This window comes from Nerophis ophidion, linkage group LG10, assembly GCF_033978795.1.
Source record: "Nerophis ophidion isolate RoL-2023_Sa linkage group LG10, RoL_Noph_v1.0, whole genome shotgun sequence".
Classification (NCBI taxonomy): Eukaryota; Metazoa; Chordata; class Actinopteri; order Syngnathiformes; family Syngnathidae; genus Nerophis; species Nerophis ophidion.
In genome coordinates this window covers 63,066,101-63,086,602 of record NC_084620.1, presented here as the reverse complement: position 1 = coordinate 63,086,602, position 20,502 = coordinate 63,066,101, and the positions used below count along the sequence as shown (strand labels likewise).

The following is a 20,502-nucleotide window of genomic DNA, read 5'->3' as shown; positions in this document are numbered from 1 at the left end:
TGCAACCTATGCTTAAAAGAGAAACTGTTTATTATATATCATCCAGATCTATCATCTCTCAACAAGCGCAGTGAAATCATTTCAACATGCCGCCATAGACGGAAACACCTCCTAGGTAACACATGAGCCAATCACCACACCCTACGCCTGCTTGTACCCACCCACTCTGTGCTCTATATAAACCATTGTATGTGAATGCTTCCATTAAAATCTCCTGATGATTGAGGGAACCCCTCATGAAACAGATCTGTAGAGATGAAGTAGTCTTGTGATTTTTTCCCACACCTACATATATATATATATATATATATATATATATATATATATATATATATATATATATATATATATATATATAAAATAAATTCTTGAATTTCAGTGTTCATTTGTTTACACAATTACACACACATAACACTCATCTACTCATTTTTGAGTTAAGGGTTGAATTATCCATCCTTGTTTTTTCTAACCATATGCATGTACAGTAGATGGCAGTATTGTCCTGTTTAAGAGTGTCACAACATTGCTGTTTAGGCCGACGAACTGCTTTACGGTAGACGAAAACGGACCGCTGTTGTTGTGTGTGGTTTTAACCGCGCTGGGAGGCCGTTAATGAAACTGCCTAACAATAAACCCACATAAGAAACCAAGAACTCGCCCTCTATCATTCTACAGTTATAACGTAATTGGGCAGACACGCTCTTTATACACGTCACTCAGGTCCGCATGGAGCCGGAGGGGGCGTGGCCTCCAGCTCCGCCTGAATTTCGGGAGATTTTTAGGAGAAAAATTTGTCCTGGGAGGTTTTCGGGAGAGGCGCTGAATTTCGGGAGTCTCCCGGAAAATCCGGGAGGGTTGGCAAGTAGGGTGTAAATATTTCTCTCATAAGGACACATTTCCGCTAACATTCAAATATTTTGCATAATAGGGGACCATTAAATAATTAGTCTTGCTTTTTACTGTATAATAGTGATGGGTCAAACGATACAGACGCGTCAATGCATTAAGAAAGAGTTTGGACATTGATACTGTCCTGTTGATGCCTCAATGTGTGTGTCACTTTAAGAAACAAACAGGTGACCGATACAGCTCGTGTATCAATTGACTCAATGTGTACCGCATCTTACATAGTTTACATCGTCCTCTCCAAGGTTTCTCATAGTCATCATTGTCACCGACGTCCCACTGGGTGTGAGTTTTCCTTGCCCTTATGTGGGCCTACCGAGGATGTCGTAGTGGTTTGTGTTGTGGTTTGTGCAGCCCTTTGAGACACTACTGATTTAGGGCTATATAAGTAAACATTGATTGATTGATTGATTGATTGATTGATTGACATCTTCATCATCAATCTAAATCATAGGATCATTTTCATCTTACAGCGCCAAACATCCATCCATCCATGCATTTTCTACCCCTTTGGTCAATGTTATTTTCCTGTTTTCTAATTTGGCTCACTGACCACAGTTGAGTGTTTTATACTCCTTTCTGCACAACTATTCATAAAAATAAAATGTTTTATTTGGCGGGGAAAATTCAGCCACTTCTTAAAATATCAAGACTAAATATTTACACAAGAATAATAAACATTTTGTTTTCTATTTGGTCTATTTTGTTTCCCGCTCAATTGCATGGAATCGATTTGTACCTTTTTTTGTAAAGGCTTGGACTTTCCTGTCAACAATTGTATTGTTATGGCTGTTATGATATCCTTCAAAAGCGTAACTTTTAAATGTATTTAATGTGTTTTTTTATTTTTACTTAAATTTAGTGTTATTGTCATGAATTAATCTATATTGCCTTACAATCCCCAGCAAGGATAGCTGTGACTATTGCAGCAACAGGGATTTTAATAAACAGATAATCCAACCATTAATTTTAATTGGCAGGTCAAATGAAGTGACCTTTTTTTAACCAACAGAATCCACCATAATGAAACACTAACACAGTATCAGGGCAGTGTCGATACAGGTAGTGAGTGTGCCATACACTCTCTAAGACATCATTTACCCATCGCTACTGTACAATTAATGTTATGATTGATAACAATGTTCACAGGCACAATGTGCAGGAAACCCAGGGGTGTAAGGCAGGGTGTCCAAAAGGCAGCCCTGGGGCCATTTGAGGCCCACAGCTAATTTAAAAAATGCTAAATATAAAAAAAAAAAAGAACATTACATTGGAATAAAAGAGCAAACAGGTGTAACGTAACCAGAACATGTTGCAAAATTGACACTGTTAACACAGAGCTTCTTTGCATGCTGTTTTTATTTTTATTTTAAAAGTGTTGTTTAAAAAAATTAAAATTTGTAATCGGATATATTTCTACAGATTCAAGCTTTGAGAGTAAAAATAATAATATATAATTTATATATTTGAACACCTTTATGAGTCGGGGCCCTATTAGATCCCCATGACCTTTAGACTGTCATTGTTAAAAAAAAACGATGAGTCAGAAGCATTGTTGTTATGAATTATTTACCTATGTCAGGCTTTAATTGTTTCACATCAAATATTCCATTTAAAAAAATATTTTGTGGACAATACTGCATATTTGGTCATTTTTCTGTAGAAGACTGTGTTTTCTTTGGGGGGAAAACTGCATAAAACAAAACAAAAAAATATCACACTTGATGGCAACAGATAGATCTGGAGCTGATCTATATTTAAGTGTTGAAAGTTAAATATAATAATATGACTGAGTTTTAATAATTTATTAACGGGAACCCATTTGGGTCAGAGGGACCTTTAAGGTTCACCAAAATTGAGGGGAGCCCTAATGGTTTTGAAAAAGAAACATATCAAAATGGCCCCTGCATGCTTTCATAGTTCAGTGGAAGAAGCGTGGAATCCCATGCTTTAAGGGCAGTGGTTCTCAACCTTTTTTCAGTGACCCCCTGTGAACATTTTTTTTAATTCAAGTACCCACTAATCAGAGAAAAGCATTTTTGGTTGAAGAAAAAAAGAGATAAAGCAGTAAAATACAGCACTAAGTCATCAGTTTCTGATTTATTAAATTGTATAACAGGGTAAAATATTGCTCATTTGTAGTGGTCTTTCTTGAACTATTTGTAAAAAAAAAAGATATAAAAATAACTAAAAACTTGTTGGAAAAAAAACAAGTGATTCAATTATAAATAAAGATTTCTACACATAGAAGTAATCATCAATTTAAAGTGCCCTCTTTGGGGATTGTAATAGAGATCCATCTGTATTCATCAACTTAATTCTTAACATTTCTTCAAAAAAAAAGAAATTTTTAACATCAATATTAATGGAACATGTCCACAAAAAATCTAGCTGTCAACACTGAATATTGCATTGTTGCATTTCTTTTCACAGTTTATCAATCCAATCCAATCCACTTTATTTATATAGCACATTTAAACAACAATAACGTTTCCAAAGTGCTGCACAGCCATGTTAAAAACAATATTTTAAAAAAAACAATATTATGCTCCACCAATGACTGAATAAAAACAAAAAATTAATAAATATAAAACCAATATAAAAAAATATATATATATACATATAAACAAATATGATTAAAACTATTTTAAAAGGTAAAATCAATTAAAACAGTAAAATAGAAATCAAAGTGTATAAAAAACACAGAGGACAGAGGACCACACAACTCACGTAGTGTTAAAAGCCAAAGAATAAAAGTGGGTCTTAAGACGAGACTTAAAACACTCCACTGTGGAAGCAGTTTGAACATGGAGGGGCAGAGTGTTCCAGAGCTTAGGGTCGACCACAGAGAAGGCCCTGTCTCCCCTGGTCTTAAGTCTGGTCTTGGGCACCACGAGCTGGAACTGGCTCTCGGACCTCAGAGCGCGCGCAGGAATGTAAATTTGGATGAGATCCGAGATATACTGAGGTGCCAGTCCATGTAAAGATTTAAAAACAAACAGCAATGTTTTAAAATTAATTCTAAAATGGACAGGGAGCCAGTGCAAACTCTGAAGAATTGGGGTTATATGTTGGCGTTTCCTGGTCCCTGTTAAAAGTCGTGCTGCCGTGTTCTGGACTAACTGCAACCGGGAGAGAGCTTTTTGGCTAATGCCAGCATAAAGTGCATTGCAGTAGTCCAGGCCACTTGAAATAAAAGCATGCACGACTTGTTCAAAAAGGTTAAAAGATAAAAACGGTTTAACCTTTACTAAAAGACGAAGGTGATAAAAACACGATTTTAAAACGCCATTGACTTGTTTGTCAAGTTTAAAATGGCTGTCTATAGTGACGCCAAGGTTGGTGACTTTGGGACGCACATCATTTTGCAATGGTCCCAAGTCAGTGAGGGCCGGACCAAAAACTAAAATTTCCGTTTTTCCCTCATTCGTTATTAAAAAATTCTGGGCTAACCAAGCCTTGACGTCGCATAGACAGTTAAGAAGGGGTGTCAGAGGGCCGTGGCTTTTTGAAATCGGCCTCAGGCGGTCTAAAAGAATTGTGTGGTCGACTGTTTATGAACTTACATTCAGATTTTGTTGACGTATTATTCAATAAATATATTTATAAAGGATTTTTGAATTGTTGCTATTTTTTGATATTTTTACAAAAAAATCTCACGTACCCCTTGGCATACCTTCAAGTACCCCCAGGGGTACGCGTACCCCCATTGGAGAACCACTGCTTTAAGGCCACTATTTGTGTTTCAGGATGGTTGTGGAACAGGAAAGGGTACTTTTTCTGTCAGAGTGGAGAGTGTACCTTGTTGCGATGAAGCCCTCACCTGCTCTCGCACCGTCACTCTGGAAATAAAGGTGAACCTTCTCTCCCGCACGCCACTCTTCTCGCTAAAATTGTAACATAACACGAGTCGGCGTTACTTCCTCCTCTTAAGGACCAAGTCACGTTAACGTTGAGCGACACGGGGGTGACCAGATACCTTCATACGGCCTCGTCTCTGCCGGAGAGCTCACTCTACACCGCCCACACTGTGGGACTCTACGTGGTGATCTTGGTGCCGAGCAGGAACATGACTCTCATCTGGGACAAACACACCCGCATCACCGTGGAGCTGTCTTCCACCTGGAGGGTGAGAGACAAACAGTATGAACCGCATGGTCACTTCCTGCAGTTTTACGAACGACTTACATTTGTCAACCAGCGTCGGGTATGCGGCCTTTGCGGAAACCTCGATTCCAACGAGATGAATGATCTTCAAATACGTGGCTCTGCAGGTACGTTAAAATAAAATAGAATTTGAATTATCCGAGTCCGAGTCCATGGTTATCGCCCGGAAAAGGGTGGAATGCCGTCTCCGGGTTGGGGAGGAGACCCTGCCCCAAGTGGAGGAGTTCAAGTACCTAGGAGTCTTGTTCACGAGTGAGGGAAGAGTGGATCGTGAGATCGACAGGCGGATCGGTGCGGCGTCTTCAGTAATGCGGACGTTGTACCGATCCATTGTGGTGAAGAAGGAGCTGAGCCGGAAGGCAAAGCTCTCAATTTACCGGTCGATCTACGTTCCCATCCTCACCTATGGTCATGAGCTTTGGGTCATGACCGAAAGGATAAGATCACGGGTACAAGCGGCCCAAATGAGTTTCCTCCGCCGTGTGGCGGGGCTCTCCCTTAGAGATAGGGTGAGAAGCTCTGCCATCCGGGAGGAGCTCAGAGTAAAGCGGCTGCTCCTTCACATCGAGAGGAGCCAGATGAGGTGGTTCGGGCATCTGGTCAGGATGCCACCCGAACGCCTCCCTAGGGAGGTGTTTAGGGCACGTCCAACCGGTAGGAGGCCACGGGGAAGACCCAGGACATGTTGGGAAGACTATGTCTCCCGGCTAGCCTGGGAACGTCTCGGGATCCCCCGGGAAGAGCTAGACGAAGTGGCTGGGGAAAGGGAAGTCTGGGTTTCCCTGCTTAGGCTGTTGCCCCCGCGACCCGACCTTGGATAAGCGGAAGAAGATGGATGGATGGATGGAATTATTGTCACGGTGCTAAAAAGGACAACAAAATTAGTTTTTGGTACAACATGTCCAAGAACAGACAGTATACAGGAGGAGACAGAACAGGAAGACTGATGGGTTGGGCCCCAGAAAGAGTTAGGAAGGAAAGGGGTGTGTGGATTGAGGCAGGGCTTAGTTTGAGAACAGGTAACAATTTCAGCAAAAAAGAACATATGAGCACATATTACGACACAAAACCTCAAAACTTGCAACAGGATTGGGATGGTGTGTGTGTGTGCATATCTGTGTATGAGTAGTCCGTGAGTTCAACGTCCCAGGTGTCCTTGAAGAAAGGGGAAGGGATATCAGTGTTTCGCTGTGATGGTCTCACTGGGGCAGTGGTTCTCAAATGGGGGTACGCGTACCACTGGGGGTAATTGAAGGTATGCCAAGGGGTACGTGAGATTTAAAGAAAAATATTCTAAAAATAGTAACAATTCAAAAATCCTTTATGAATATATTTATTGAATAATACTTCAACAAAATATGAATGTAAGTTCATAAACTATAAAAAGAAATGCAACAATGCAATATTCAGTGTTGACAGATAGATTTTTTGTGGACATGTTCCATAAATATTGATGTTAAATATTTCTTTTTTTGTAAAGAAATGTTTAGAATTAAGTTCATGAATCGAGATGGATCTATATTACCATCCCCAAAGAGGGCACTTTAAGTTGATGATTACTTCTATGTGTAGAAATTTTTATTTATAAGTGAATCACTTGTTTATTTTTCAACAAGTTTTGAGTTATTTTTATATCTTTTTTTCCAAATAGTTGAAGTGAAGTGAAGTGAATTATATTTATATAGCGCTTTTCTCTAGTGACTCAAAGCACTTTACATAGTGAAACCCAATATCTAAGTTACATTTAAACCAGTGTGGGTGGCACTGGGAGCAGGTGGGTAAAGTGTCTTGCCCAAGGACACAACGGCAGCGACTAGGATGGCGGAAGCGGGAATCGAACCCGCAATCCTCAAGTTGCTGGCACGGCCGCTCTACCAACCGAGCTATGCCGCCCCAAGTTCAAGAAAGACCACTACAAATGAGCAATATTTTGCACTGTTATACAATTTAATACATTAGAAACTGATGACATAATGCTGTATTTTAATTCTTTATCTTTTTTTTTTCCAATCAAAAATGCTTTGCTCTGATTAGGGGGTACTTGAATTAAAAAAAAAAGTTCACAGGGGGTACATCACTGAAAAAAAGGTTGAGAACCACTGCACTGGGGTATGTACAGGAATTTCCCAGCCAAGGCCAGTGCTAATGGAAGGCGAATTGTAGATAAGGATTGTTTTGGTTAGGGACGAGCAGACATATTGCAATGGTTTAGTCCGCCCTAGTTGTCCATCCCGGCCTCCAAATTGATCATAATTCCGCCTTGCAGGGCAGAAAACTTCTCTTTGATATTATCCAGTTTGCAATGTAGTTCAGAAATAATCAAAGTCTGAGTGCCCAGAGCTCTGCCCAACCCATCCATCAGAACCATCCGAATCAATCCAATTAGTAGATGACCTGTTATCATAGTTCCAAACAGATATAAACATTTTAAAGTCTTCGACGGACAGAAATTGTTTTTTGCTGAGGTTTGATCATGCACTACCTTAACAGTGGCGTACTTGTTTCCAGTGATGGCAAACCCCCTTGCCTTCGGAAACAGCTGGAAAACGGCCACGCCTCCGTGTTCGGATGTGACCGCCAACGTATTCCCGTGCGAACACAACTCCTACTGCTTGGCCTGGGCCCAGCGGCGCTGCATGATCCTGACCGGGGACGCCTTCAAAGACTGCCACCTCAAAGTAGGACTGCCGACAACGCAGCTGGCCTTTTCCGGTGTCATACGTCAACGTTGTTCTACCGAACTTCAGGTAGACCCGCAGCCCTACTACCACAGCTGCGTGGAAGAGTCCTGCTCCTGTGAATTTGAAGGGAAGTTCTTGGGCTTCTGCACGGCCGTGGCAGCCTACGCAGAGGCCTGCAGTGATAAAGATGTCTGCGTGAAATGGAGAACGCCCGATTTGTGTCGTAAGTAATGATAAACCACTAAGAACTATGCTTATGTTTACCACTGTTCATATTGACCTGAATATAAGACTTAGATTAGATTAGATAGATTAGATAGTACTTTATTCATTCCGTCAGGAGAGTTCCTTCAGGAAAATTAAAATTTTCAGCACAATCCCATTCAAGTTTAGACAAACATTACAGGGAGACAGAACAGGATCGCTGACGGGTCTGCCGGCTTCCAGCGCCCCTTACAAAAAAAGATGAGATAAAGGTAAACAAAGAGGGGGGTGGGGGGGATGGGAGGAAAAAAAAAAAAATAGAAGATTAAAATAAAATAAAAAAATCGGTCTTAGCCTGGGCCCTGGAGAGGAGGTGCAGACTGAGGCCAAGGGAAAAAAAAAAAAAAATAACAACCAACTCATAGCCATGGTACACATCCCTCTTCCATGTGTGTAAGAGGGAAACATCAAACATCAAAGAACACAGAGGACATTAAAGACATTAAAGCAGCAGTTACAACCAGACACTTCTACATACAGCTATGAATAAAAAGTAAAAGAAACATATCCACTGTGGTGGATATGTAAGACGGCTCTGAATAAAAAACAAACCATCTTTTTCCCCCAAAAAAATGTGTTTCGGACAAAAACAGTCGCATCTCGCCAGGTTATTAGGGTGTGTGAGTGACAGGCAGAAAAGGGACTGAATATATACCCCAAATATGAGATGACCCGTCTTTAAAAGTTTGTCTTAAAAAATGTTTTTGTTTTCAGGTCAATATGGTAATCCAAGCTACTTAAAGGCCTACTGAAATGAGATTTTCTTATTTAAACGGGAATAGCAGGTCATATGTGTCATACTTGATCATTTCGCTATATTGCCATATTTTTGCTGAAAGGATTTAGTAGAGAAAATCGACGATAAAGTTCGCCACTTTTGGTACTTCCTGAAAAAGCCTCGTCTTTACCGGAAGTCGCAGACGATGACGTCGCAAGTGTGGGGGTTCCTCACATATTCACATGGATTTTAATGGGAGCCTCCAACAAAAACAGTGATTCGGACCGAGAAAACGACAATTTACCCATCAATTTGAGCGAAGTAGAAAGTTTCGTGTTTGAGGATATTGATAGCGACGGACTAGAAAAAAGAAAAAAAAACGCGATAGCATTGGGACGTATTCCGATGTTTTAAACACATTTACTAGGATAATTCTGGGAAATCCCTTATCTTTCTATTTTGTTGCTAGTGTTTTAGTGAGTTAAATAGTACCTGATAGTCGGAGGGGTGTGTTCACGGGTGTCTTGACGCCATGTCTCACGGGTGTCGACGGCAGCTGTACGGACGACACAAGCTCAGCTGATCGCCGGTAAGTGGCGACTTTTTAACCACAATTTTCTCACCGAAACCTGCTGGTTGACATTCGGTTGGGATCCATGTCAAGCATTAAGAGATTACAGTTGGTACAAAATGCGGCTGCTAGACTTTTGACAAGAACAAGAAAGTTTGATCACATTACGCCTGTACTGGCTCACCTGCACTGGCTTCCTGTGCACTTAAGATGTGACTTTAAGGTTTTACTACTTACGTATAAAATACTACACTGTCTAGCTCCATCCTATCTTGCCGATTGTATTGTACCATATGTCCCGGCAAGAAATCTGCGTTCAAAGGACTCCGGCTTATTAGTGACTCCCAAAGCCCAAAAAAAGTCTGCGGGCTATAGAGCGTTTTCCGTTCGGGCTCCAGTACTCTGGAATGCCCTCCCGGGAACAGTTCGAGATGCTACCTCGGTAGAAGCATTTAAGTCTCACCTTAAAACTCATTTGTATACTCTAGCCTTTAAATAGACTCCCTTTTTAGACCAGTTGATCTGCCGTTTCTTTTCTTTTTCTTCTATGTCCCACTCTCCCTTGTGGAGGGGGTCCGGTCCGATCCGGTGGCCATGTACTGCTTGCCTGTGTATCGGCTGGGGACATCTCTGCGCTGCTGATCCGCCTCCGCTTGGGATGGTTTCCTGCTGGCTCTGCTGTGAACGGGACTCTCGCTGCTGTGTTGGATCCGCTTTGGACTGGACTCTCGCGACTGTGTTGGATCCATTGTGGATTGAACTTTCACAGTATCATGTTAGACCCGCTCGACATCCATTGCTTTCCTCCTCTCTAAGGTTCTCATAGTCATCATTGTCACCGACGTCCCACTGGGTCATTATTGTCACCGATGTCCCACTGGGTGTGAGTTTTCCTTGCCCTTATGTGGGCCTACCGAGGATGTCGTGGTGGTTTGTGCAGCCCTTTGAGACACTAGTGATTTAGGGCTATATAAGTAAACATTGATTGATTGGTTGATATGTGTCATACTTGATCATTTCGCTATATTGCCATATTTTTGCTGAAAGGATTTAGTAGAGAAAATCGACGATAAAGTTCGCCACTTATGTGGGCCTACCGAGGATGTCGTAGTTGTTTGTGTTGTGGTTTGTGCAGCCCTTTGAGACACTAGTGATTTAGGGCTATATAAGTAAACATTGATTGATTGATTGATCCATGTTTGCTTGACCGCGCTCTGATCCATAGTAAAGTTTCAGCTCCGGGAATTTTAAACAAGGAATCACCATGTGTTTGTGTGGCTAAAGCAGGGGTAGGGAACCTATGGCTCTAGAGCCAGATGTGGCTATTTTGATGACTGCACCTGGCTCTCAGATAAATCTTAGCTGACATTGCTTAACACGGTAAGTAATGAATAACTCCACTGGTAATCACAGTGTCAAAAATAACTTTCAAAATATAAAACATTCTCACGCAAATTAATCCATCCATCCAGTGTCTACCGCAGCTGTTCAAGAAGTCGCATTAACGGTAAGAAGTATTTTATTTATCGTTGGTCAGCTGCAGAATAACAATGTTATTAAAACAAATAAGAGACTTATCATACTCTAAAAATGTTGGTCTTACTTAAAAATGCACGCATTTAGTTGTGTTCAGTGTTAAAAAAAAATAAATGATTAGGCTCTCACGGAAATACTTTTTAAAATATTTGGCTTGTATGGCTCTCTCAGCCAGAAAGTTTCCCGACCTCTGGGCTAAAGGCTAAAGCTTCCCAACTCCAACTTTCTACTTTGACTCCTCCAATATCAATTGAACAAATTGCAAAAGATTCAGCAACACAGATGTCCAAAATACTGTGTAATTATGCCGTTAAAGCAAACGACTTTTAGCTGTGTGTGTGCGCAGCGCTCATACTTCCTAAAAACGCATGACGTCCTGCGTACACATAATCATTACACGACGTTTTCAAGACGAAACTCACGGGAAATTAAAAAATTTAATTTAGTCAACTAAAAAAGCCGTATTGGCATGTGTTGCAATGTTAATACTTCATCATTGATATATAAACTATCAGACTGCGTGGTCGGTAGTAGTGGGTTTCAGTAGGCCTTTAAAAAATTGTTGTAAACATGCAGAGCCTACTGATCAGAATATTACACGACCATATAAGACAACGCCTTCTTTTGCCAGACAAAAAGTATTTTTTAAGAGAACATCGTCTGCATTTCTCCAGGTCACTGGTGTGTTTTAGTGATAACTTCTGAGGGCTAACTCGTTTGGTACCACATGTCAGCTAACATGGAGGCATCAGTAGACCTCAAATATAGGATGGGCCCTCGTTTCCAAGACGAAAAATTATTTTGTACAACAAAATAGTCTGCATTTCTCCAGGTCGCTGGTGTGCGTGAGTGACAGGACGAAAAGCCTGGTCATAAGTTGTTATGAAGACATGTCAGTTAACATTTACTAATCGGGAGATCTCAAATAATGGATAACCCCTCTTTTTTAAGAAAAAACAATTTTGTTTGACAATATCCTCCGCGTTTCTCCAGGACACTGGTGTGTGTCTGAGTGACAGGAAGAAAAGCTCTGAGTGGCTTGGGGATAACTCGTTTGGTGCCCTCTTTCAGCTAACATGTAGAGCAGGGGTAGGGAACCAGATGTGGCTCTTTTGATGACTGCATCTGGCTCTCGGATAAATCTGAGCTGACACTTCTTGACACAATAAGTAATGAATAATTCCACTTGTAATCACACTGTTAAAAATAACGTTAAAAATATATGAATCCATCCATCCTTTTTTCTACCGCACCTGTTCAAGAAGTTGCCTTAAAGGTAAGAAATTATTTATTATTGGTTAGTGTAGGGCTAGCCCTCTTGGGGGTACTTCAACAAGGCCCAGGTGGGCCATTTACACACCTGTCGCTGATTTCGAGGCCGCTGCAGACCCGCAGGCCACGCCCCCTCCTAAATTAGCTTCAGAATAATAACGTTAATACAAAGAATAAGAGACCTATTATACTCTAGAAATGTTGGTCTTAATTAAAAACGCACACTTTTAGTTGTGTTCAGTGTTAAAAATACATTATATGGCTCTTAAGTAAATACATTTTAAAATATTTGGCTTCTTGGCTCTCTCAGCCAAAAAGGTTCCCGACCCCTGATGTAGAGCCTTGTACACCGCAAATATAAAATGATCCCTCTATCTTCAGGACAAAAAATATTGTGTAAGAGAAAATCATCCACATTTCTTCAGGACACTAGTGTGTCTGTGTCTGAGTGGCGGGAAGAAAAGCTCAGACTCGTTTGGAGATAACTTTTTTGGTGCTCTGTCTTGGTTAAGATGTAAAAATATGTAGACCCTCTTTTTCAAGACAAAAAACATATTTTACCCTGGACAACGGGCGGTATAGCTCGGTTGGTAGAGCGGCTGTGCCAGCAACTTGAGGGTTCCAGGTTTGATCCCATGCTTTCCGGCATCCTAGTCTATGCCATTGTGTCCTTGGGCAAGACTTTACTGTAACTTAGATATTGGGTTTCACAATGTAAAGCGCTTTGAGTCACTAGAGAAAAAGCGCTATATAAATATAATTCACTTCACAACGGTGTGAATGTTTAATAGGAGGAAAAACTGATTGGCTTGAGGATAATTCGCTTGGTGCTCCCTGTCAGTTAACGCAATGTAGAATTTTGTACACCCTAAAAATAAAACGACCCCGTCCACCCCTTTTTCAAGACGGAAATTATTTTCAAAGATAAAATCTGTACTTCTCCAGGTCACTAGTGTGTGTGTGTGTGTGTGTGTGTGTGTGTAACAGGAAGAAAAACTCTGAAACACTTGCAGATAACTGGCTTGATGTGATCTGTCGGTTAACATGTAGAAATTTGGAGACCCCAATACAAGACAAAACATCTGTTTCTAAAAAAAATAAAATAAAAAAGACTAATGCAGGAATCCTATAATAATTTGCCCCCCAGAAGTGTAGGGGCCGTCCCTGAGCAAAATAAATATGCAACGTAACATGACTGTGTTAATTTAGCGGTCTACTGCGACTACTACAACGAGCAGGACCAGTGCACCTGGCACTATGAAGCCTGTGGACGAGTCCAAACCTGTGGCAAAAGCAGCCATTCCTCGTTCAAGCTGGAAGGTATCTTTATGAAAAAAAATGTATATATATATTTTTTAATAGTGCTGGTTATTAGAAATTGATCACATCTTTGTGCGTAAAAGGTTGCTATCCCAGATGTTCCAAAGACGCTCCATACTACGATGAAAACAGAGGCATATGCACCCAATTGACGGACTGCACCTGCTATTTTAATAACACCATTATCCAACCAAGAAGAGTGGTGATGATTCAAGGAACTGAGTGGTGAGTTCCATCCCATTGGCTGAACATAAATATTATACTACTTTTGTAACTCACCTGTGTCTTCTTTTTGTCAGCTCTTGTGTAAACGGAACAATCAAGTGTGGTAAGTACTCAAGATTAATCATTATCCATTTTTATGGTATTTGGGATTTATCCTCTTGCAAGTTTTGCATAAGAGGGCTATTTTATTCTAAAGAAATAGAGGAAAAACAAATATCCACTGCAAGGGACGCTGGTTCCCAGGAGGTTAGGTTGGTTGGTTGGTTGAAGTTTATTTCAAGTTTTATACAGTTTGGATTTCTATTCTAACTTTGCATTTTTACAGAGGCGCCACAACCTACTACACAAACCCCATCTTCAACTGAGCATCCATCAAGTACTCCAACATCCTCAACCACGACACAATGGACCACAGCCCCGAATACTACAACACCATCGACCACACCATTGACCACGGCGACACAGTCCACCACGGAGACACAGTCCACCACGGCGACACCGTGGACCACAACAACAATGCACACAAGTGCAGAGACCCCGACCATCAGTGTGCCGCCGACCACGCCGCAACCAACAACCTCGCAAAGCTCCACAACGCCAGGTTGAACATCATTAAACCCTATTGTAAACATAGCCTCTAATTAAAAAAAAAAAAAACTATAATCATGCAAAAAATAAGATTCTTATTTAACCCGATTTCAAATTGATTCATAACTTTCAAAAATTTATTTAAAATGTTTTTAAGAAAATCCATTTTTAAAATACGGTTTTAGGCCATCTCCGTACAACTGGAAGGAGCCCTTCTAACTTGTAACCTGTTTTGAAAAAGTTTAATTATAATTATACCAAATAAGACATTGCGAGAATCGGTTTGAATCGAGAATTGTGTTGAATCAAGAATTGATTCTGATTAGAATCACCACACCAGTAATTGAAATCGGATCGAATCGTTGCAAGTTTTGCACAAGAGGGCTATTTTATTCTAAAGAAATAGAGCAAAAACAAATATCCACTGCAAGGGACGCTGGTTCCCAGGAGGTTAGGTTGGTTGGTTGGTTGGTTGAAGTTTATTTCAAGTTTTATACAGTTTGGGTTTCTATTCTAACTTTGCATTTTTACAGAGGCGCCACCACCTACTGCACAAACCCCATCTTCAACTGAGCATCCATCAAGTACTCCAACATCCTCAACCACGACACAATGGACCACAGCCCCGAATACTACAACACCATTGACCACGGCGACACAGTCCACCACGGCGACACAGTCCACCACGGCGACACAGTCCACCACGGCGACACAGTCCACCACAACAACACCGTGGACCACAACGACACCGTGGACCACAACAACAATGCACACAAGTGCACAGACCTCGACCATCAGTGTGCCGCCGACTACGCCGCAACCAACAACCTCGCAAAGCTCCACAACGCCAGGTTGAACATCATTAAACCCTATTCTAGACATAGCCTCTAATTTAAAAAAAACTATGAGCGCACGAAAAAAATCGATTCACATCCGAATCGAGATTCTTATTCAACCCGATTCCAAATTGATTCATAACTTTCAAAAATTTATTTAAAATGTTTTTAAGAAAATCAATTTTTAAAACACTGTTTTAGGCCATCTCCGTACAACATGTACTGCGTGCCTGTGTATCGGCTGGGGACATCTCTGCGCTGCTGATCCGCCTCCGCTTGGGATGGTTTCCTGCTGGCTCCGCTGTGAACGGGACTCTCGCTGCTGTGTTGGATCCGCTTTGGACTGGACTCTCGCGACTGTGTTGGATCCATTGTGGATTGAACTTTCACAGTATCATGTTAGACCCGCTCGACATCCATTGCTTTCCTCCTCTCCAAGGTTCTCATAGTCATCATTGTCACCGACGTCCCACTGGGTCATTATTGTCACCGATGTCCCACTGGGTGTGAGTTTTCCTTGCCCTTATGTGGGCCTACCGAGGATGTCGTAGTGGTTTGTGCAGCCCTTTGAGACACTAGTGATTTAGGGCTATATAAGTAAACATTGATTGATTGATTGAACTGGAAGGAGCCCTTCTAACTTGTGACCTGTTTTGAAAAAGTTGAATTATAAATATACCAATTAAGACATTACAAGAATCGATTTGAATCGAGAATTGTGTTGAATCAAGAATTGATTCTGATTAGAATCACCACACCAGTAATCGAAATCGGATCGTTGCAAGTTTTGCACAAGAGGGCTATTTTATTCTAAAGAAATAGAGCAAAAAAAAATATCCACTGCAAGGGACGCTGGTTCCCAGGAGGTTAGGTTGGTTGGTTGGTTGGTTGAAGTTTATTTCAAGTTTTATACAGTTTGGGTTTCTATTCTAACTTTGCATTTTTACAGAGGCGCCACAACCTACTACACAAACCCCATCTTCAACTGAGCATCCATCAAGTACTCCAACATCCTCAACCACGACACAATGGACCACAGTCCCGAATACTACAACACCATCGACCACACCATTGACCACGGCGACACAGTCCACCACGGAGACACAGTCGACCACGGTGACACCGTGGACCACAACAACTATGCACACAAGTGCAGAGACCTCGACCATCAGTGTGCCGCCGACTACGCCGCAACCAACAACCTCACAAAGCTCCACAACGCCAGGTTGAACATCATTAAACCCTATTCTAAACATAGCCTCTAATTTAAAAAAAACTATGAGCGCATGAAAAAAATCGATTCACATCCGAATCGAGATTCTTATTCAACCCGATTCCAAATTGATTCATAACTTTTCAAGAAAATCCATTTTTAAAATACGGATTTAGGCCATCTCCATACAACTGGAAGGAGCCCTTCTAACTTGTAACCTGTTTTGAAAAAGTTTAATTATAATTATACCAAATAAGACATTGCGAGAATCGGTTTGAATCGAGAATTGTGTTGAATCAAGAATCGATTCTGATTAGAATCACCACACCGGTAATCGAAATCGTATCGAATCGTTAGGTGCCTAAAGATTGACGACAGGGGCCGACTTTGCTGATGGTTGACACAATAGGCTGGAGGGCGCGCCAAATTGCACAATCTACAAATAAGAAAATACAATAAAATAAAATAAAAAACTAAATACAAATAAATGTATTATTAAATACACTGCACACTTGTAAGGGAATTTTACTTTTAAATAAATAACAATAAAACCTCAACACTGTATTTACAGTCTTCAGCTCAGATGAGTAGTTACTTGTAAAAGACTAGTTGGGAGAAAACTTACCATTAGGCAAACAGAGGCCCCCAAATGTCTCATAAATATGATTTATAAAGATGCTTTATATTTAAATATATGTTTGTTTTTAAGCTCACTGTCACGGCGCACGCACAATCCCTCATGCCTTCTGCTGCACACTCGGCTGGCACCCCCGCTGCAAACCCGCCAGGACACGCCCCTTCACTCTGGCCGCATTGCGGCAATCTGCAGACAAACTGTAATCAGTGCACCTGGGATATAATGAGAGCAGACAGCCATAGTTCACTCCCCTGCGGTTCAACTCTGTTCGTCCTACCAACCTCGGGCAAACAACTTTTCCCTTCACCCACACTGATGACAACTCCTGAGCCCATGCAAGTGGGGTAACCTGTCTGGCGACTGAAGAGAGAGACAGGAGGTATAGGCAGCGCCTCTGCCTCTACTGTGATCTAGCTGGTCACATCACCCGCAACTGCCCGTCAAGACCAAAAGGACCAGGCTCACCAGCAGATGGGATTCTGATGAACCACACGTCGTTCCCCCAAGAAGGAAGGAACCGTGGAATTCTGTTTCCCGGTACGCTGGTGGGGAACAGTAGGACTGTGCGGGTGGGGGCTTAATTGCACTCTGGAACGGACAACAGTTTGATGGACTACGAGTTCGCCCACTAAGCTGGTATTCCTCTTGTGTCCTTGGACAAGGATCTTTCCCGCTCAAGCCATGGATGGCCGCCCGTTGGTACCCATCAAACACCGCACGGAGCCCTTGTCCCTAACCCTTTCTGGTTACCATGTCGAAACTATTAGTTTCTGGTCGCTGGAAGCTCCCATCGCTCCGTTGGTCCTGGGAAGATATTGGTTGAGGCAAAACGAGCAACACGTCTCCTGGACCTCTGGCAAGATCATGGCGTGCAGCACCCCATGCCACGCTAACTGCCTCAAGGCTGCGTCTCCTCCGATCAGCTGTCCCAGGCCCAGTATTCCTTGTGCTGATCTGGCCCAGGTAATGAAGTGCTACCACGATATCGCAGAGGTATTCAGCAAGAAATGCACACAATCCCTACCGCCTCACAGGCCCTCCGACTGCGCCATCGAGCATGTTATTTTTCGTATTTCCAAAAAGTATATACTTTATTTATTTTAGTGACTATGAGGGGGGGGCAGGAACTATGCATGCCACAAAAACAAACTACAAATGTGCAGACTTGCTTTGCGGCATACCTCACTCCTTTCTCTATTCGTTGAAGACGGAAGTCGATGCGAACGCCTACGTGCAATTACTGCTATCATGGCAGCAGCTCCAAAACAACCAAAGAAACGAAAAGTTTTGTCTGAGGACACGCACAAAAACGGACAGTCAAGGCTCAACATTGCCCCGGCTTTCACTCACTGGCGCGAGCTCAAAAACTCGGGCTATCAGACCGATGCTGCCTTGGCTCAAATAAGTACGTGACTTTCGATCCTCAAATCAAAACGATAAAGCTACTTTTAGCTATCAGAAATGTGCGTGGTTGCAATAAATAGCCTCCAGTGTGATAGTTCTACACTACTTCCTTTGATAAAACTTTACTGCCGGTCCTCCTTTGCTTCAGACTGGCATACGCCTCGATACGGTCTTGGTAGTACAGTCTTTTTTGTAGCGCAATCCAAGATCATTTCTTGATAATGTCTGCTGTTTAACATCAGCACAGCCAATATTTGTGCGGACATCATGTCAGTTTGACGCTGTATGCGCGAGTCCTCATTGGAAATGTGGTGGTCTTCTGGCAAAACACTACCACTATAGTCCACTGGCGTCGGCAAAATCAACCAAAACTGAAAATTCCTAAGTGGGGCTTTAAATCATGTCAACTGGTAATGTATTGACCAGTAAATTTCCCTGCTCCTTCCAACCTTTTTGTCCTTTTTGCATTTTACTAGTGTGTGAGTGCGTGGACCTAAGAAGCAAGACAAAGTGGATTTGTGGCGAAATGTGGACCGAAGACTGCTTCCACAAGAAATGCACTGATGGCAAGATAGAGATGACTTCGGTGGATTGTCCAGAGACTGAATGTCCCTCCTGTCCCAGGGGGAAAGCTGTGAAGATCTCTGATGGATGCTGTGAAACTTGGACATGCGACTGTAAGTCATTTTGGCACCGATGTTGTCTCGCTAAGGTAGTATTCCCAGAAATTGTCGTACATTTTAAGTAGATAAGCGACTCATTTTTGTAACTTCTCAAAGTCCAGAAGGTTTTGGGAGCCGTAAGTCGCAAACCATTACGCTTAAGAGGAGGTACAGTGGAACTTTGTGGGGCCTCTGACTGTGCCAAAAGTGACCCCATTTGGAGTTTTTTTCTTCTTCTGGAAACGCCTCAACTGTACAGCCATCATGATAGAAGCGTATTCAGTAAACATCTCACGTGTTTAGCTTTTTGTAAGTTTTTGATGTCACTCAGACTTTGACGATCTCGGAATTGAATCGCAATCTGGATAACACCTCGGAGAAGTTTTCCACTCCGCAAGGCGAAATTATGATCAGTTTGAGATCCAGAACAGGAAATGAAACTCATTGTGAGATTTGATTAAACATCAACTATATACACAAATAAATGATATCTAGCAGATGATTATGACACTTTATAATTCCAGTCATACCCACGAAAGTCCACCATGAGATTGTATTGTATTATATATCCATTTGGCTAACGACAGAGATTTTAATACTGTCGTTACATCGTGACAATGCATCTTGATGACACAGCTTTGCTGTGTTCCGCAATGTTGACAGCGACAAGCAATCAGCCACATCCTCAGTGCACTGTAGCATTCTCGCTAACGGTCCCTTCACAGTGCAAAGCCCCTTCCACCGTAAGTATCCGATCATTGCGTTAATTGGCAGCGCATAAACTAAGTTTCTTATAGAAACTTAGTTTATGCGCTGCCAATTAACGGCAAAATCCGCCCCCATCCCCTCTGTGCGTCGGTTGAGGTGCGCGGGGTTGGGGGCGCGGGAGTGTATAATATAGCCTTGAAGAGTCATGGATGCTTGGGATTCTGGGTAATTCTTATGTTGCGTTTATGTTGTGTTACTGTGAGGATGTTCTCCGGAAATGTATTTGTCATTCTTGTTTGGTGTGGGTTCACAGTTTGGCGCATATTAGTAAGAGTGTTAAAGTTGTTTATATCACAACCGTCAGTGTAATCTGTATGGCTGTTGACTATATGCCTTGCCATCTCGTACGTGTGACGATAGAAAAAGCGAGATGCGTGCGTCCGGCCGGCACGCAGATAGCTTGATGTAAAGAAGGGCGAAGATATGTTGTAGAGGACGTTAAAAGTAAAGCCATCACGGCACGCCCTCAGTATTGTAGTCGGAGTGAAAATCGGAGAATGTTAACCCCGGGTGATGTCAGGGAGAGGCACCAAAATCCGGAAACCCCCCGAAACGATCGGGGGAGTTGGCAATTATGCAGCTGAGCCATGTGCAGCTGAGCCACATCAGAGTGGCCAAAGAGCCACATGCGGCTCCGGAGCCGCGGATTACCGACCCCTGGTCTAGCTCTTCCAGGGGGATCCCGAGGCGTTCCCAGGCCAGCCGGGAGACAGACTTCCCAACGTGTCCTGGGT

At 42.1% G+C, this 20,502-nt stretch overlaps 2 protein-coding genes across 15 annotated transcripts in view; one reads left to right on the top strand and one right to left on the bottom strand.

Moving 5' to 3' along the window:
• Positions 1–20,502, top strand: part of LOC133561307 (mucin-19-like) — a 101,029-nt gene that overhangs the window by 35,865 nt on the left and 44,662 nt on the right. The window contains exons 20-31 of the mRNA XM_061914672.1: positions 4,656–4,760; positions 4,841–5,035; positions 5,108–5,180; positions 7,582–7,751; positions 7,821–7,977; positions 13,325–13,435; positions 13,519–13,660; positions 13,735–13,763; positions 13,986–14,261; positions 14,782–15,099; positions 16,034–16,309; positions 18,815–19,015. Of these exons, the coding sequence (XP_061770656.1) occupies positions 4,656–4,760; positions 4,841–5,035; positions 5,108–5,180; positions 7,582–7,751; positions 7,821–7,977; positions 13,325–13,435; positions 13,519–13,660; positions 13,735–13,763; positions 13,986–14,261; positions 14,782–15,099; positions 16,034–16,309; positions 18,815–19,015 (2,053 nt within the window). The remainder of the gene's footprint in view (positions 1–4,655; positions 4,761–4,840; positions 5,036–5,107; positions 5,181–7,581; positions 7,752–7,820; positions 7,978–13,324; positions 13,436–13,518; positions 13,661–13,734; positions 13,764–13,985; positions 14,262–14,781; positions 15,100–16,033; positions 16,310–18,814; positions 19,016–20,502) is intronic.
• The window catches only part of LOC133561169 (proton myo-inositol cotransporter-like), a 250,512-nt gene that overhangs the window by 219,469 nt on the left and 10,541 nt on the right, over positions 1–20,502 (bottom strand). For 9 of the 14 annotated variants that reach the window (XR_009808600.1, XR_009808589.1, XR_009808588.1 and 6 more), the window contains exons 3-5: positions 5,095–5,174; positions 4,886–5,028; positions 4,730–4,793 (exon numbers count right to left, since the gene is read on the bottom strand). The exons of 3 other annotated variants lie outside the window; for them this stretch is intronic. The gene's annotated coding sequence lies outside the window, so the exon portion shown is untranslated. Of the gene's footprint in view, positions 1–3,345; positions 4,794–4,885; positions 5,029–5,094; positions 5,175–20,502 lie in introns of those variants that run through there. 2 more of the 14 variants (XR_009808596.1, XR_009808594.1) reach the window with 2 other exon arrangements.